This window comes from Dipodomys ordii, unplaced genomic scaffold (genome assembly GCF_000151885.1).
Source record: "Dipodomys ordii isolate 6190 unplaced genomic scaffold, Dord_2.0 Scaffold27, whole genome shotgun sequence".
Taxonomy (NCBI): domain Eukaryota; kingdom Metazoa; phylum Chordata; class Mammalia; order Rodentia; family Heteromyidae; genus Dipodomys; species Dipodomys ordii.
This window is the reverse complement of record NW_012267243.1, coordinates 1,136,306-1,149,474: the sequence shown is the minus strand read 5'-3', so window position 1 is coordinate 1,149,474 and position 13,169 is coordinate 1,136,306. Positions and strand designations below refer to the sequence as shown.

The 13,169-nt window shown below is 34.8% G+C and overlaps 1 protein-coding gene and 1 pseudogene across 1 annotated transcript; both read left to right on the top strand.

Moving 5' to 3' along the window:
- Nucleotides 1-925: 925 nt before the first annotated feature.
- Nucleotides 926-1,864, top strand: LOC105985041 (olfactory receptor 2L13-like). Its single transcript, XM_013015453.1, has one exon. The coding sequence runs from the start codon at nt 926-928 to the stop codon at nt 1,862-1,864; it is 939 nt and encodes a 312-aa protein (XP_012870907.1).
- An 8,941-nt stretch (nt 1,865-10,805) lies between these two features.
- LOC105985040 lies at nt 10,806-11,806 on the top strand (annotated as a pseudogene).
- The last annotated feature ends 1,363 nt before the right edge of the window (nt 11,807-13,169 follow it).

Genomic DNA, 13,169 nt, shown 5'->3' with positions numbered 1-13,169 from the left:
TCTCCTAAGTGGTTGAACAAGTTTACAATCCCACCAACAATGCAGTAGGGTTCCTTTTTGGCCACGTCACCTCCAGCATCTGTTGTTATTAGTTCTTGATTATAGCCATTCTAACTGGGGTGAGGTGGAATCTCAATGTTGTTTTGATTTGTAATTCTTTTATGGCTAGAGAAGTTCAGCATTTCTTCATGTGTCTATTGGGCATTCTTATGTCCTCTTCAGAGAAGTTTCTCTTTAAGACTTTATCCCACTTGTTGATGGGGTGATTGTTTCTTTGAGGATTTGTTGCGGGATTTAGTTTTTTGAGTTCTAAGTATATTTTATCTGAACAACACAATATTTGTTACCAAATCAGACTTCTGATTTGTTATTGCAAATCTGAGGATTCAGTTGGAGACAATAAAAATAAAGTTATCTTGGTTTTATTTAATTTATAAATTCATAATAACCTATAATCATGGGATTGGTCAGAAGTTCTAAAGAATGGATGCTTTGGCTATTTATTGATCCTTGCTAATTATGGCTCATCTCTCTGACTTACAGAAATAGTACTTGAGATAAGAGGTAAGGAACATTAGTTTTCACAAATTAAAAATAACCCAATAAGGGCTGGGAAGGTGGCTCAGTGGTAGAGCGCTTGCCTTGCATGCATGAGGCCCTGGGTTCGATTCCTCAGCACCACATAAGCAGAAAAAAAGCCGGAAGTGGGACTGTGGCTCAAGTGGTAGAGCACTAGCCTTGAGCTGAAGAGATGAGGGACATTGCCCAGACCCAGAGTTCAGGCCCCCCCAAAAAATAAAACCAATAAAACTACAACGTAAGTCATTCACATTAAATATTGAAAGATTTCTCTTTGACTTTCTTACTCTATTCTATTCTGATTTCATGCTTTAATGTTTAAGGGCGCTGCACGACAAATGTTTTCATGGAGAAATGGAATCAAACATCCAGCGATTTCATCCTTTTAGGGCTGTTGCCCGGAAACCAAACTGGCCTCCTTCTCATGATCCTTTTCCTCTTCGTGTTCTTTGTAGCTGTTTTGGGGAACTTGACAATGATTTGCCTTATCCGTAATGATAACCGGCTCCACATCCCCATGTACTTTCTCCTCAGCCAGCTTTCCCTCATGGACCTCATGTACATATCAAACATTGTTCCCAAGATGGCGTTCAACTTTCTCTGTAGTGAGAAAAGAATATCGTTTGTGGGATGTGGAGTGCAAATCTTCTTCTTTGTGACCTTAGCAGGTTCTGAAGGCTTACTGCTGGCCTCCATGGCCTATGACCGCTATGTGGCCATCTGCCACCCGCTCCATTACCCCATCCGCATGAGTAAAATGATGTGTGTCAAAATGATCATAGGGTCTTGGATACTGGGCTCCGTTAACTCCTTGGCACACACAGTCTATGCTCTTCATATTCCTTACTGCAGATCTAGGGCCATTAAGCATTTCTTCTGTGATATCCCAGCCATGTTGCCTCTGGCCTGTGTGGACACCTGGGTCTACGAATACATGGTGTTTGTGAGCACAAGCCTGTTTCTCCTCTTTCCTTTCCTCGGGATCACAGCTTCCTATGGTCAGGTCCTTTTTGCTGTCTCTCGTATGTGCTCAAAAGAGGGAAGAAAGAAAGCCTTCACTACATGTTCAACGCATTTAACTGTGGTGACCTTTTACTATGCCCCTTTTGTCTACACTTACCTTCGGCCCAAGAATCTCCGATCCCCTTTGGGAGATAAGATTCTGGCTGTGTTCTACACCATCCTCACCCCTATGCTCAACCCCATTATCTACAGCCTGAGGAATAAGGAAGTCCTGGGGGCAATGAAAAGGGTTCTTGGGATGTTCCGTTGCATGAAAAATTGAGGGTTCTGTGCCTATTATTCTTTTATCCTCTTAGAACTTACCTGATCTAAACAGAGCACACTATCCAAAGAAAAGTTATTAAGGCCACATATGTAACCAGTTTTTTCCTAATGACATACTTAAAGGTACAAATAAGTAATATAATGACTTACTAAGTAATAATTGAATAAAAGTAATAACATTTAAATTATTAATTCAGAACTTTAAAACCACTAATACTACTTACAGCATTTTGATTTATGATATGGAAACAGAATATTACAAAGTTACATATAATAAATATTATTGTATATGTTAATATTTATTTTTAATACTGAAATTCTTCTACATAATTGATACGAAATTAGCAGGTCTGTGCTTACAGATTTGCCTTTCATTTTGTGTTCAATTTAAGTATAGCATATTTAGAGCACAATTAATTTTAGCTAGTTATATATATATGTTCCATGTCCATATATATTAATTATCTGAAGTATTGGAACAACAAGGAATAGCAAAGCCATAAAATGATTTAACAATCACACACCCGTACCCACACAATAAATGATATTAAAAGATTACACTTTCTCCACAGTTAGAAAGGGTATTTGCAAAAGGATGGTAATTTCTAAAGTCTGATATAGTAAACATCGTCCTTACAGTAGACACTATGTGTTCTCACATGCTGCAGTGGCTAGTAGGTAAAGCCAACTTAAAGGTGCATTAATAGAAGAATGCATAAGGGATATTGGAGATTCTATTACCTGGAATGCTATTATGTCATTAGAAATGATAAAAATCTTGCATTTGCATTTGAAGAAAATTATGTTAAAATAAATTAGACACACACATACACAAGCAGTGCAAGAAATTGCTTGTATGTGAAATATAAAATAAGCTGATCTCATACAATTGATAATAGAATAGAGGTCACCAAAGTCAGATGAGAGTAGGGTTATATGGGACAGAAGAGGAAGTCAATGTACAATATCACATGTAGATAGGAAGATTAGTTCTGATATTGTATGGCACAGTAGGATGAACATAGTCAAAGTAATGCATAATATGTGAGAAATAATATATGTCTCATTAATAAGAATAAGATTTTGAACATATGTAAATGAAAGATGTGATAGATTTAATTCAATCATTCCTCTATGTTTGTATGTATTAAAACCTGAATGCAATGTTGTAGAGACAGTGATTATATGTTAATTAAATTAAGTATGAAAATGGCACATAATATATGTTTGTGATATAGAAGATATGGATGTAGAATATGAAGCGGCAAGCAAATTGAATATTCTGAACCTGTATGAAGGTGTTCATTGCTCTTTTTCAGCAGTGGTATTTTCATTGAATGATTACTGACAGATATTATTTCTGATTTTGATCATGTGAAATTAAATCTTGCTACCATATGAATTATTCATATTTGTGTATACATTTAAAATCTTAATGCTAGGGGCTGGGAAGGTGGCTCCATGGTAGAGTGCTTGCCTTACATGCATGAGGCCTTGGGGTCGATTCCTCAGTACCACATAAGCAGAAAAAGCCAGAAGTGGAGTTGTGGCTCAAGTGGTAGGGCACTAGACTTGAGCTGAAGAGTTGAGGGACAGCCCTCAGGCCTAGAGTTCAGCACCCAAGACCGACAAAAGAAAACAGAAAAAAAACTTTAAAAAAGCAAAAAACTTAATGCTATTTAATCTTATGCAAGATATTTTTATTTGGAGAAGTTTATATGGAATATCAGCTGGAAGTAAAATACAAATTTGACCTTACCTGTTTCGCAGTTCAATGCTTTTGTTGCTAAGCTACTTAATGTAATCTTGCTGTAACAAAGACTTAATGATTTTATTCCACAATTTATTACTCCTTGTTTAATCCACAATATTTACTATATATATGATCATACAAAAATTGTTTTAAATGTGTATCAATATGGTACCTAGTCCAATACTTAAGTATTGAGGTTAGTCTAGATTTCTAACCTCCAGTCCTTTCATTCACTATCTAAACAGCAGAAACCATTTCCTACATGAAAAACTTTAAGTGTCCATCTCTTATGATTTCTTGTTAGCACTGAACCTGCTTAGTAAGACATTTTACAAAATTCCCATCCCATATTCCCGCATCACAACTGTCACTAACCCTCACACATTTTCTGATAAACAGCTTATGATAACAAATGGTATTAAACAGCTATGATTATGTTTGTGCCTCTTAAAAAATAGAAGTACAAGTTGTCATGTCCAAAATGAGCTTTATAACGTCGGTGGGGGAGGGGAAAGGGGGGGAAGGAGAAGGATTGGGATTGGGGGGGAGCGGGGAGGCTGGGAAGGGAGGTGAAGGGTAAACCAAAGGAGGAGGCTGCAATGCTTGGTAAGAAATGTACGCATTATCCTGCCCATGTAATTGTAACCCCTCTGTACAGTATGTTCACAAATAAAATAAAATTAAATTAAAAATATTATGAAAGTAAATAATTAGGATGGTAATATAAATGTTTAATAAGTAATTTTATTAAATTTAATAAAATTTTTCACCTGTTTAGTAGTCACTCTTAGCATAATAGTAGGATACAGGCATTTCTTCCATCTTGAGGGAGCATATTGGGGATTTGAAAAGAAGAAAAAGGGGGAAAAAAGAAGATGATGCTAGTGATATTACTCAGGAGGCTGAGATCTGAGAACAAGGATGAAAGGCCAGCCCTGGGAGAAAAATCAATGAGTCATACATGGTGACACTTTCTTTTCAGTCCTTCTCCAAGTCTCCTTTGTAATAGCAGGACCATGTCAGTAACATCATCACAAAGGAAGACAACCGTGGGCGCTTATGACATCATGGATGAAGTAAGCAAACAGTGACATCAGAAACCTTTTTTTTTCAGTGTTAGGCAACAAAAATTCAGGGCCTGGCCACAGTCCCTGAGCATTTGTGCTCAAGGTTAATATTCTACCACTTAAACCACAGTTGTATTTTTGGTAGTTATTTGGAGATAAGAGTTTCACAAGCTTTCCTACCAGGGCAAGCTTTAAACTAGATCTCACCTTCCTGAGTAGTTAAGATTATAAGGCTGAGCCACCTGCACCCAGATCATAAATCATTTTAACATGTGTCAGTGAGAATACTGACTTCTGTTATTTGAACCAGAACAAACAGAGCAATGAAGTGCTGACTGCCTACATTTCAGTTGACCAATATGCCCTTGAGGCCTATTACCAAACATGGACTTGAAAATGGTGATTGAAATTTTTGGAGGATTTACTCTTTGCTTGCCACAGAGAAGTCACTGGATTCTGTGTTGCCAGCTTTCGTACAATGTTGTTGAGATTATATAAGCTTGGACTTTGACAACTGTTTTAATTGTTGGTCCTCTCCTGATGATCTATAGTACTTTTGATTCTTGTGTTTTATGTGCTACTTCTGCAGAATAATAAAATCAATCCTACACTCAAGCACACTTACATATATTGGTCAGACCAAATGAGATCTTTGTTTTAATCTTTTTGAATTTTAGCTAAAGGCCTTTTAGAAATATCCAGAGAGAGATTACTCATATGAACACTATAAGTTAGAGCAATACTGACCTCAAAATATGAATTGTGTGTTTCGCTTTATGTAACTGATTGGTTAACCAAATTTCATAATAATGAAAAAATTGCTGGGAAAATGTTTTCTGAGCTCTATTTGTGATTTCTCATGTCTTCAAAGATGATTGATACTTCTTAGGATGTATTATGTGCTAGCCTCAGAATGTTCCATGTTCCCAGGAAACCTATGACTTGGTTGATACTGAATTAGCTGATGCACAACTTGCATATTTATCCTGTTGACTATTACATTTTCTTTAAGTGTGCTTTATATGCTGTGTTTTTCAAAATAATTTCAGGAGCTTACAATTTGTACATATACACAGACTCCAGCCAAATAATCTTTTTTAAAGTTTAACTTCCATTTATTTCATCAATATACCCCTTAGAAATAAATGAGAGTGATTATTCATATACTAGATTTAAGTTATTGGTATAATCTCTTCAAATAATGATGTACCCTACAGAGCGATGCATTTATAACTGCTGTATTATCAGGTTCAGAAGAGACAAAGGACACCTGTTTCCTCATGTATGTGAGAGTGCAAACTAATTTATAACTGTAAAAATAAACACGAGTTTATATGCCACCATATACAAAGGTACACAATCAAGTCAAGTAAAAGAGAATTTAGCAAAATTAATTCACAGTCCAACAAAATGAATATCAGAAAAGTGGTGCTTGAAAGTTGAAAGGGAGGGTAAAGAGAGAGAGAGAGAGAGTGTTGAAGAAAGAGAGGATGATGCAGGAAGAATGTAGTTATGATAGTTGATGTTTATCCTATAATATAGTACAGGGAGGAGTTGGGCTGGGAGCCGTGGGGGAGAATGATGAAATGAGTGACAGCCATCAAGATGTTTTGTTGAAGGGTAACTGATTTGTTGAAGGCAACATCTGTGTACAGTTGCTTAAAGACAGTAAATATATAATTGTAGGAAGAACAAGATCCATGCTCTGTAAAGAAAGCTGCTAGGCAGCCATGCAAATGGAATCTCAGGATTAATTGCAATTTCAGATCCTAAAATCATCAAGTATCCTAAAAGTTTCCATTTTTATCCATTTCATACCAACATGAGGATTTTCAAATGAAACATGAAAATTTTCAAATTAGCAACTCAAATGAATATGGCAGTGATTATTTTCTGGGTTCCCATCTTAGCAGAAGATCATCTAAATATACACATGTTCCAGTCCATGGTTCAGTGGCACACCTAAGCCACCAAATATGTAAACCTAGAGCAGAATCAGTATGTCCAATGTTTTCTATTGGAAATGGGCCTGGTGTCAGGACTATTGGTATGTTGCTTCCTCTCAACTTAAATCTAAACTTAACAAAATAATATTACTTGAAGCTGGGCTAAGATCTAAGGTTCAAGATTCAAAGCCATCCCAGGTAGACAAATCTGAGAAACTCTTTTCTCCAATAAGTAGCCAAAAGCCTGAAGTGAAGATGTGCTTAAATGGCAAAGTGCCAGCTTGAGTGAAAACTAACAAGCAACAGTCCAAAGCCCTTATGTCCAAAGCCCGCAGTGTCAGCACAAAAGAGACACAACATGTAGGACCAAGATTTATTTTTCAAAAGATATCCACAATTTTATATATGAATAATACTCAGTCTTTAATTAACATTTGTTTCTACAGGTAGATATGTTGAATGTCTATTTCACCCAGAAGTATAGGAGGAATGAGTCATATTGCAATACTCTATTGCTAAATAGTTCTTTGCATTTCTGCTTTACCTATGCCTTAGTGGTTCCTCAAGGAAGAGTTTTCTAGTTTTAATACTAATGTAGTCCATACCTCTTCTTAATCTTACTAGCTAGGGTATGCCATGTGCTCCTCCTCACAACTCTCTTCTTACTTAAACATCTCTAAGAGTTTTACACTTGCATTTGAGAGCAAGTTGAAGTCCTTGGCATATCTCCACAAATCACAATATAAGTTCTATCTTACAGAAATGTCACTACAACTTGTCCTTCAATCACATTTCATGGTAATGTCTTCATGAAATGAAGAGGCTTTACATAAAGGAAGGATTTGACCTGATTCACCACTGTGACTGGAAAACACCTTAATAGAACTTATGGCATGGAAGCTCTATGCAGTGAGCGGGCTATCACTATGACCATTACCACTACATTTTTCCTTATACTATGGATCACTACACATTATCATATTACATGTTTGAGCTTATAATTCTGATATCTGAATCACCCCCTTAATAATTACCACAGACTTCTTATATATTTTAATGACTGATGATTTACAGCATATGGGAATAGATGTATAAACCATATTCAATGTATTTTGCATGAATAAAATCATAATGCTGGTGATCATATTTTCATTTTCATATTTCTGTATATCTGTGTTCTTTTGAGAGTTTCAGGAAGGATAGGATGTCTGTGACGACATGTTCTCTATATCTCACTCTGGGAAGGCATCTGCCACTTTACCACAGTTGCATGCCTTATTGTTAGTATGTGTTCATTAGAAGCTATAAAAGTGAACATCTGATTTTCATTTTTAAGATATTTTATTAGCATATATTAGTTATACAAGGAGGGATGTTTTGTGAAATGTTATACATACATATATACATATATAGGCACAATACTTTATATATATTTTGCACATGTATATATATTACAACATAGTATATACTATATTGATATGTATACTATCTACAGTACATAGTATACCATATACATACAGTACATATACTGTAGATAGTTTACATAATATATATAGTATACTCATACTATATAATATTCATAATATATACAGTATATATCAGTATATTATACTATATATAGTATACATATGTATAGTATACATGTCATATATAGTATATATACTATTTACTATATATACTATGTACATAGCATATACATAGTAAACATACATAGCATACAGTGTATATAGTATATATACAGTATGTAATATATGTACTACAAAAAGTATATATTATGTGTACTGTATATACTATATACAGTATATTTTATATATAGCATAGTATATATACTACATATAGCATACTATATGTTAATACTAACATATAGTATGATATATATGACATACTCTATATATTGTACTATATGTGTTTTATAGTATATCTAGTGCCCAGTTTGTGTTTATATATATAGTATATATAGTACCCATATATCAAATTATGCCTTACCATCTTACTTTCAATTTTCCTTATTAAATTATTTTCATCAAGTTTAACTGTTCTACAGTCTATAATATACTTCAAGGATACTCTCATTATTACTCTCATAATAACCTCCTAGTACTCTCATTACCCTCACTATTGACTCACTCCCTTCCATCTAATACTCAATCTTCATATCCACAATTCTAGTTTCCTATTATCTTTTGTGTTCACTATGGCCATTCACATGCGTATATGTTATAATTCATTCATATTTACCTTATCTATTGCACTCACTTTCATTGCATTAGCACTTAACATGAATAGAAAGTGCTGGGAGACTTAAGTTACTATATGTGAATAATAATAATGAAATAATAAATACTTTTCTTTATTAAAGAAAAGTGAATAAAATGGTATCACTACAGTAAGTTTTAATATCTGTACATTTTCTAAAGTAGATATTACACACAATTTTTATTATATGTTATATATTATATATAATGTATTATACATATGTTGTATATACACACAGATATATAAATAGAGATATGAACATACCCTTCACACTTATGGTGATAGAAGATAGAAAACATGTATTAGAAATATACAAAACCATAATTATGCAGGGTTAAAACACTGAGAAAAATAATAAAGTACACAATTCAGAGAATGCTGGAGCAAAACAGCTATAGCATGTCATGTTTCAGATATAATTGCCAGGCCAAGAAAATGCTGGAAAAGAAAATGCTGGACAAGAAAAAGCTGAAAAAATTTTCAGGAATTTAAATATATTCTTTTTCTTTTTCTTTTTTAAACTGAAAATGGTTGCCATTTGTTTTTGTTATTACACTCAACTGTTTTACTATGAATACTATATGAAGACAAAAAATGGAGTTAGAAATCAATGAATGCACTATTGATTATACTTGTTCTGGTTGATTAGCTTTGCACATGATCATGCTCCAGCCTGAGCATTAAGAAACTTTAACTGCAGAGCAAGAGAAACAGCATCCCCTCCTGTGTGCATGTACACTGTGTTGGTACATAACGCAAACAGAGTCATAGCCTGCGGAGAGTGGCTCCGTTTGAACTCAAGAATGGCCTCCCGTAAAGCAAGCACAACAAAACCATTACACCAAGTGGCATAATGGAATAAGTAGAAATTAAAGAAGCTTTCAAGAGTTCAAAATCTGATCCTAGCCTTCACAATAATTGAGAAACATTTCTTCATATCAACAAAATATTGATTATTTGGAAAAAAATATTAATGTTTAAATGTCCTGCAGAAGTATTAAAGTAAGTAATGTGAAGAAGAGTTCATATAAGTTATAATGTGTCAAAGACTCCAGATTGTACATAAGTAGATTGTATATGCATACATTTATTTGTGTTCCTTACACAAACCATAACCCCATGAAATTTCACATAGTAGTTTGCAGATATGTAAAGTCATCTGTGACTATTATCATATGTGCTTTGCCTAATTGAAGACAGAGAAATGTGATGACAATCTAGGAATCAGATATTGGATTTGGGAGTGAAAATCAGTTAAATCATACATTCAAATAGAATTATTATAAAGATGGTTTATAGAACATACAATGCCTTTTCATTTCCAGGACAGTGATTTAGGATGATGGATATATTTTAAGCAAAGACACAGAAAATACTTTAAAATACAAGAGATACAACATCAGGTCAAGGATCCAGTTTATCTGTATAAAGTAGTTTCAGATGATAGAGAACCAAAAGTTCAGAACTAGAAGAGTGAAAAATAGAGGAAAATTTGATCTTAGAAGCACAGAATATTTATTATCAAATCAGACTTCTAATGTTATATTGCAAATCTGAGGATTCAGTTGGAGACAATAAAAATAGAATGATCTTGGCTTTCTTCAATATAAATTTATACTATAATCTGGAATCATGAGATTGGTCAAGAGTTTACAAAGCATGAACTGCTTTGCCGGTCTTATTTACATTTGCTAATTATGACTTTATAGTAAAAAGCCAAACTAATCTCTCTGACTTGCTTAGGTGGCACTTGAGATAAGAGGAAATGAACATTCATTTTCATCGTTAAAAAAAAACCTCAAAACTACAAGTTCATTCATATTAAGTATCAAAAAGTTAATTCTCTTTGACATTCTCATTCTATTCTATTTTTATTTCATGCTTTAATGTTTAAGGGTACTACAGACATACGTTTTCATGGAGAAATGGAATCAAACGTCCAGCGATTTCATCCTGTTTGAGCTGTTGCCCCAAATCAAACCGACCTCCTTCTCATGATCCTTTTCCTCTTCATATTCTTTGTTGCTGTTTTGGGGAACTCGAAGATGATTTGCCTCATCCGTATTGATAACTGGCTCCACATCCCCACGTATTTTCTCCTCAACCAGCTTTCTTTCATGGACCTGATTTACAACTGTACCACTGTCCCCAAGATGGCGTTCAATTTCCTCTCTGGACAGAAGTCATCTCCTTTGCGGGATGTGGAGTGTAAATCTTTGTGACCTTAGCAGATTCTGAAGGCTTACTACTATCCTCCATGGCCTATGACCGCTATGTGGCCATCTGCCACCCGCTCCACTAAAATGATGTGTGTCAAAATGATTATAGGGTCTTGGTTACTGGGCTCCGTCAACTCCTTGGCACACACAGTCTATGCCCTTCACATTCCTTACTGCAGATCTAGGGCCATTAAGCATTTCTTCTGTGATGTTCCAGCCATGTTGCCTCTGGCCTGTGTGGACACCTGAGTCTACGAATACATGGTGTTTGGGGGCACAAGCCTGTTTCTCCTCTTTCCTTTCCTCGGGATCACAGCTTCCTATGGTCGGGTCCTTTTTGCTGTCTCTCGTATGCGCTCAAAAGAGGGAAGAAAGAAAGCCTTCACCACATATTCACCACATTTAACTGTGGTGACCTTTTACTATGCGCCTTTTGTCTACACTTACCTTCAGCCCAAGAATCTCTGATCTTCTTCGGGAGATAAGAGTTTGGCTGTGTTCTACACCATCGTCACCCCCGTGTTAAACCCCCCTATCTACAGCCTGAGGAATAAGGAAGTCCTGGGGGCCATGAAAAGGGTTCTTGGGATGTTCCCTTGCATGAAAAAAATGATGGTTCTGTCCCAACTGCTCTCCTTTTTTATTCTTTTGAAGCTCATTGACCTCTACAGAGCACTGCCTCCAATTGAAAGGTACTAAAACACACGAGTAGCTGAACATTTTCTAATGACATATTTAAAAGTACAAGTAAGTAATAGATTGAATTACTAAGTATTAATAAAATTACAATTATTAATGCAATTCATAAAAACCAATAATATACACAACAGTACAATTCATAGTATATAATTAACCTATCATATAATGCTATACATAGTATTTTGTGCAAACTAACATGTATTTGTGTGCTTGTTAATTGCAATGTAATATTTATTTTTGCAATGTAACATTTTTTAATACTAACATATCATTTCTATAGAATTGATATAAAATTAGCAATACTGTGCTTAAAATCTTGATTTTCATTTTGTGTTTAAAATCTTAAAACATATTTAGAGCACAATTAATTTTCTGTTGTATTCATATATGACCAGTGTCCATATGGTTTCATTATCTGGAATTTAAGGAATAGGAAACTATAAGATTTTTTAATTAAGTTTTTTATTGTGAAAATACTGTACAAAGGGGTTGCAGTTAAATGAGCAAGGAAATGAGTACATTTCTTATCCAGCATTGTTGCCTCCTCCTTTGTTTTTCCCCTACCACCCCTTCCTTCCCACCTTCTCAGCTACACCCCCACCCCCAACCCCAACCCCTTTTAAGAAGTACACACTCATACACTCACACACACACACATCACATTGCATCACATTAACAGATGACACTTTCCCCAGAGTTAAAATGAGTGTCCACAAGAAGATGGTAATTAAAAAAAAAAACAACCAGATATGGATTTGAAGAAAGTGGAAACATTTATACATTGTTGCTTGGTATAGAAATAAATGAATACCTTATAGGAGACAGTATGTGTTCTCACAAAAAATTCAGAATTATGAATCTGGCAATCCCCTTAAGGGATTGTCCTTAAGACAAACCTATAAGGTTTTTGTACACTTTTAAGTAGTGAAATCCAAATGTTTACAAGACGTGCTTCCCATGTTTATTGAAACATGCTTCTATACAGTTGCCAGGACATAATGCCAACTTAAATAACCATCAATAGAAGAATGCATGAATAATATGAGGGAATATACTCCATGGAATGTTATTATATCAATAGAAAGAACAAAATTCCTGACTACGTGTTTTCATGAATGAACATAGAATTTTGTTAACAGTAACTACCTCCTTCCCATAAGCATTACAAGATATTGCTGGTATGTGAAATATAAAATGAGCTGATCTTATAGAATTAATAATAGAATGGAGATAACCAGAGTCCATTTATAGTAGGCTGATGTATGACAGGAGAAATGTCAGTGTAACATGCTATATGGAGATAGAAGGAATTAATTCTGATGTAGTGTGGCTCAGTAGGATGAGCATAATTAACACTAACACA